General features: G+C 43.3%; 1 protein-coding gene across 1 annotated transcript; it reads right to left on the reverse strand.

Moving 5' to 3' along the window:
• Positions 1-2,693: 2,693 nt before the first annotated feature.
• On the reverse strand, positions 2,694-3,413 carry LOC148295630 (uncharacterized). Its single transcript, XM_088250338.1, has one exon. It carries the CDS (start codon positions 3,411-3,413, stop codon positions 2,694-2,696), a length of 720 nt encoding a protein of 239 aa, XP_088106464.1.
• Positions 3,414-6,000: the final 2,587 nt, after the last annotated feature.

The following is a 6,000-nucleotide window of genomic DNA, read 5'->3' on the forward strand; positions in this document are numbered from 1 at the left end:
GATAAAAATAAAGCAAAGTCCATCATAGAAGCTCAACCACCTCGGAACAAGAAGGAGCTGCAAAGTCTTCTGGGAAAAATTAACTTCCTAAGAAGATTCATATCCAATTCCGCGGGAAAGATTCAGCCCTTTTCTTCCTTGTTAAGGCTAAAACAGGAACAGATCTTCAAATGGGAGGAACAGCACCAACAGGCTTTTGAAGAAATTAAACACTATCTGTCAAATCCACCAGTTCTGTCCCCACCAAAGAAGGGCAGACCGCTCAAACTCTATGTGTCTGCGTCAGGAACATCTATTGGAAGTTTGTTAGCCCAAGACAACAACGAAGGGAAGGAGCAAGCGGTATACTATCTGAGCAGAACTTTGACAGAAGTAGAAAGAAATTATTCTGTGATCGAAAGGCTTTGTCTGGCTTTATATTTCACTGCTATAAAACTCAGACACTACATGCTGCCATTTACCATTTATATCATTGCCAAGACAGACCTAATCAAATATATGCTAACAAGGCCAATGCTAAGAGGCAGAATTGGGAAATGGACTCTGGCTCTGACAGAATTTGCTTTCAGATATGTCCCTCAGAAAGCTGTCAAGGGACAAGCTGTAGCAGACTTCCTAGCCGATCATCCAGGAGAAGAAATTGAAAATATGGACTCTTTGGATATAGCAAATGTAGATCTATTGACAAGAGCTCATGTTTGCCTTAACAATCTCATTTATTCGATTCATCTCACACCATGGAAGCTGTATTTTGATGGATCAAAAACTGACTTAACTTCCGGAGCAGGAATTGTTCTAGAAGAACCTTTGGGAGTCAGACATTGTTATTCTATCCAGTTGGATTTCCAATGCACCAACAACAGAGCTGAATATGAAGCTTTAATCATTGGCCTTGAAATGTTGGTGGAACTAGGAGTCCATTCTGTGGAAATTTTGGGAGATTCCATGCTTGTTTTGAAACAGATTGCTGGAGAATACAAATGTTTGAACCCTGCCTTAGCTGTCTATTTAGTAGCAGCTAGGAATCTGTTGACAGAATTCAGGGAAGCCACTTGGGAACATATCCCAAGAGAAGAGAACTTCGCAGCCAATGAACTAGCTCAAATAGCTATAGGAATACAAATCCCTGAAGATTGTGTGCAAAGAATTATCAAAGTAGGGAAAAAGAGCCTGCCATCTGTTCTAGCTAGAGGAATGGAAATAGACGTCAATTCTGCCATAATCGCTGAGGATGATTGGAGAACTCCCATCCTAAGGTATTTACAATACCCACTCTTGCCTTCTGAAAAGAGAGTCAGAATCATGGCCCTAAATTATCTCATGTGGAATGAAGATTTGGTCCGAAAAAGCAAGGATGAAGTATTGTTAAGATGCTTGGGAAAGAAAGAATACATGAAGATCATGGGAGAAACTCATGAAGGGATATGTGGAGCACATCAAGGTGGAAGGAAAATGTGTTGGCTAATCAGAAGGTATGGTTATTTCTGGCCAACCATGATGAAAGATTGCATTAACTACTCCAAGGGATGTGAAGCTTGTCAAAGACATGGACCGATCCAGCAGGTTCCTTCGGTTCCCATGAACCCAGTAGTCAAGCCATGGCCATTCAGAGGATGGGCAATGGACCTCATTGGCAAAATTTATCCAGCCAGCAGCCAACAGCATTGTTTCATCATTGTAGCCACGGACTATTTTACCAAGTGGGTGGAAGCCAAGCCTGTTAAGTCTACCACATCTCAAGAAATCATCACTTTCATAGAAGAACAGATCATACAAAGATTCGGCATTCCAGAATCAATCACTACCGATAGGGGATCTTCTTTCATATCCGGAGATATGCTGAACATGGCAGAAGCGTTCAAATTTAAGCTACTCCAATCCACGCCTTATTATGCTCAAGCCAACGGACAGGCAGAATCAAGTAACAAAGTGATAATCAATATTATCAGGAAAATGCTTGAGAAGAATCCAAAGCAATGGCATGAGAAGCTGTCAGAAACCTTATGGGCATATAGAACTTCGAAAAGGGAGGCGACTGGTATGACTCCATATGCTTTGACTTATGGTCACGATGCAATTCTGCCTATGGAGATAGCAGTCCAATCCCTCAGAATTGCCCATCAAAACGAATTGGTTGGAGAAGACTACAACCAAGCCATGTTATTAGAACTGGAAGGGTTGGACGCGAGTAGGATTGATACCCTCAACAAACTCTTAGCAGGAAAACAGGCTGTGTCAAGAGCATACAACAAGAGAGTTAAAAACAAGAGTTTTGAAGAAGGAGAAATAGTCTGGAAAGCAGTTCTGCCCCTCGGAACACATATAGCTAGTTATGGAAAATGGTCACCAACTTGGGAAGGACCTTTCATAATTAACCAAGTCCTAGGATTAGGGGCGTACAGACTGCAGGATCGAGATGGAGAAGTCCATGCTGCGCCAATCAATGGCAAAAGGTTAAAGAAATTCTATCCAACTATGTGGGATTCACAGGCTGTGCAGACAGATCCTGGGATAGAAAGGCAACAACTTGAAACTGTTGTTTGATCTTGTTTTAAGATTTAATTCGGTATTAGTATAATCTTTTATTTCAGTTTGTCAAGAGAAATCGAAATTCCAAAAAATAAATAAACTTTCATTTTCAAATAGTCACTTTGGTGACTCAACCAGTTCATTACAATTCCAAAATCTGAATTTTAAAATCCTAGTTTTCTAAGGGTTTCTTGCAGACTCGTCTTCTTAATCGAAAGCTCCTTCTGAAGCAGTACTCCCTGGTGGATTGAAGCCTCTGCAACTTCCAAAGCTGGCCTGGAGGCTGAAACCATGGTCTGCACCAGGAAAGTGGCCTTAGTCTTGGAGCTCAGTCCAGCACCCAGCTTGCGCTGTACCTCCCTACGTTCTGCCAGCTGCTTTTGAAGCTCCTCAATCTGCTTCTCCAACCTGTCTGCAGTAGCCTTGGCCTCTTTGTACCCCGCGACCATCTGATCCAGTTCTGCCTTCTGTTTTGCATAATCAGCCAAATTAGCGTCATGAGTTGTCTTGCAGAGTTCAGAAGTCTCGAAGGTAGGCTTGAGATCCTCATAGCGATCGTGAAGGTTAAGCACATCTCTGGCCAGGTTCAGACTTATCTCAAGAATTGGCCTAGGAGCCATGTTCTGCCTGTGCAGCAGGTCCAGATCTTTCATCAGTTGTTCTACAGCTTCCCTATTTTCCTCCAGTTCCAGCTCAGTAGATTGCCAGACCTTCACCCTCTCCATGGCCTCATCCACTGCTTTGAATTTGGTCTTGTTAGGGGTAGAACTGAGTTTCTCCAGCCTGTCCAGTTGGGCGTCCAAGTCCATAGCCTCGAATTCAGCCAATTCTGGGTCAGCAAAGGAGGCTATGATGGTTGAAACAGCACGGGATTGGACAGGCATCTGCAAAACCAAAATTGTGGATTAGAAAAAGGCAGAAATAAAAGAAAAATTCATGACATGGTGAAAACTTACAGCTGCGAGAACAGGCTTCAAGGGGCTAATAACCACTGCCACGGCTCCTGCAGCTCCGGGCACTTCCACCTGAAAAGAATAAGATGTAAAAAGAAAACAAGGACAGGATAAAGCACGAAGGATGGACAGAAATAAAAGGACAAAGACTTACCATGGCTTCAGAAATAATAGCAGTTAATTCTGCTTCAGATTCTGGGGTTGCAGCAGGAAGCTCCACCTGCTCCACAGGCCCCGAGGCAGATGGTTCTGCCAGGCTCGCAACCGGAAGTTCTACCTGTCCCACAGGTCCCGATTCTGCCAAAGCCTCCATATGCTCCCCAGACCCTAGCATTGCCTGTTCTGCTTGAGCTGTGACAGAGAGTTCTGCTTGTTCTACAGGCTCGAATGCAGGTTGACTGGTTGAAGCAGCTACAGGAACTTCTACCTGCTCCACTGGCTCTGAAACAGAAGGCTCTGGCTGTTCCTCAAATACAGGAGCTGCAGTAGAATGTTCAGCCTCCGTGTCTTCAAAGGCGGCCAGTTCTGAGCTAGTCAGCTCTGTCCGGGGAATGGCACGCTGTTGTTGAGCCAAGGCAATGCTCTCTGCGATCACCTCAGCGGGGATCTCCTCCTAAACAGACAAACAGAAATCAGGAGTTAGAAAAGAAAAAGCAGAAAGAGCATGTCTACAAATGACCAGAATTCACCCCCACCTCTTCGTCGAGATCTTTTCCTTTCTTTTTTGGAGTTTCCACTCCGTTTCTTGTTGCTCCTCTTTTTCAACAGCCTCAAAAGCTTCTCTCAGCTCATCATCAGTCCCAGAGGCTTCATTCGGATTGGCAGCAAACTCTTCTGTCTCATCAGAATCAATCTCACGCCTCTTCCTAAGTCTTTTAGACCTGGTGCGAGGAGGAGGAGGAGGAGGGCTTTCAGCTGCATAAAAGAAGCAAGGATTAGAAGAAGGAACAAGGCAGAACAAGTCAAAAGGAAGTGGGATCTAAACACAAGGACCCTACCAGAAGTTTCAGGCTGGGCAACGCTGCCCTGAGCTCGCCAAACACATTTCCACAGGCCCAGCCCTCAAAAAGCACCTTGACTGCAGCAGCCGAAGCAGGCATCCCTCGAAACCTGGCCTTCCACCAAGCATCAAAATCGGAGGAACTGGATGAATTCGGCTCCCAGGATGGATAAAGACCATCCAGACTGTTATTGATTTTATTAACTGCACAACGAGCATCCTTGTGCACCTCCAGATTATCTGAATCTCTCCAGGACGAGGCTCGATTGCAACTTCGGTAGTTTGAACAGAATAACCTGTGGACACCCAAGTTGTTGTGCACAGAAATTGGGATGGTAGACTTCTGCCCCCAGATGATAGCTTGGTGGCTGTTAAGCTCATAATTTCATACATATACATGCCCAATTTACTTACTTCTTTTGCTTAGTTTCCTATAATTCTGAGTTATTTGCCTCTCTTTGTGTGTTTTGTAGGCAAATAGAGCAAGAGAGCATAATTCATGCAATTCAAGCATGTTAAGGCCTAATTTGGATGAATAGATGAAGAGCTTAAAGACAAACTCATTTTGGCTACAGCCCCCTCCCAGTCCAGTTCCGTAGGTCATATTGCAAGCTTTGTTTCAACAACCTACATAGCTCGAATGAGGCCACATTCTTCATGAAAGTTGTTCCAATTGGTGTGTACTATAACATATCCAAAATTCAGCCCCATTGGATAAATCTGGAGTCCGTTACCTAGCAAACACAGAACCATGCTCAGGATGGATCTTATCAGCGCGGAAAATGAGTTAGCATTTTGTTTCGGCCTTAACTTCTTCCTCCGACCTTGGATTGGCCCAAATAACATATGGCTGGAAAGAAGACATTCTGAACTTCAATTTCGAGTGCTTAAAGTCCTAATTTGATTAAGAGAAGCCCAAGTTGTAAGCCCTTGAAGTTGCTGGTCATGCTGACCTCAGCATGTGCTGGTTGGATGCTTGGTCATGGTGAGCTAGGTATGAGCTATCATTTCTGGTTGGAAGCTTGGTCATGGTGACATGAAGATGAGCTAGGGCTGCTGGTGGGATCTATTGGTGAAGTGCATCAACCAATTCAAGATTTTCTAATACAAGTGCATCACCCAATTTAGATTTTCTAATACAAGTGCATCAACCATTTCAGATTTTATAAAACAAGTGTTGTATGCATTAGCCATATTGAATTCAGATTTTCACTTCCCCTAGGCCTATAAATAGGGAAGTTCTCTAAGCTTGTAAACACACCCCAAGGGGGGGAGCTCTCAAACACTTCTCTAGAGCTCCCTTCCCTTCTCTTCCTCAAATTCTCTTAGTTTCATTTTCTAGTTTTCAATTGTAGTGATGAAATATTTGTGCTGAAATTCTCCTTAAGTTTTTCTTAGTTCCACTTTACTTTTAATTATGTAAATTCTTTTCTTTAGTTTCAAGTTTGATTAGTTTCCAAGTTTCAATTATGGTTTTTGTTCTTATTCATTATGCTTATAAGTTAATATGCTAGTTTG

The sequence above is a fragment of the Prunus avium genome, chromosome 3 (assembly GCF_965620075.1).
Source record: "Prunus avium chromosome 3, drPruAviu1.hap1.1, whole genome shotgun sequence".
In the NCBI taxonomy this organism is placed as follows: Eukaryota; Viridiplantae; Streptophyta; class Magnoliopsida; order Rosales; family Rosaceae; genus Prunus; species Prunus avium.

Coding starts and splice junctions, on each gene's coding strand:
- LOC148295630 (XM_088250338.1), bottom strand. CDS start 3,413: ATGCCTGTCCAATCCCGTGCTGTTTCAACCATCATAGCCTCCTTTGCT.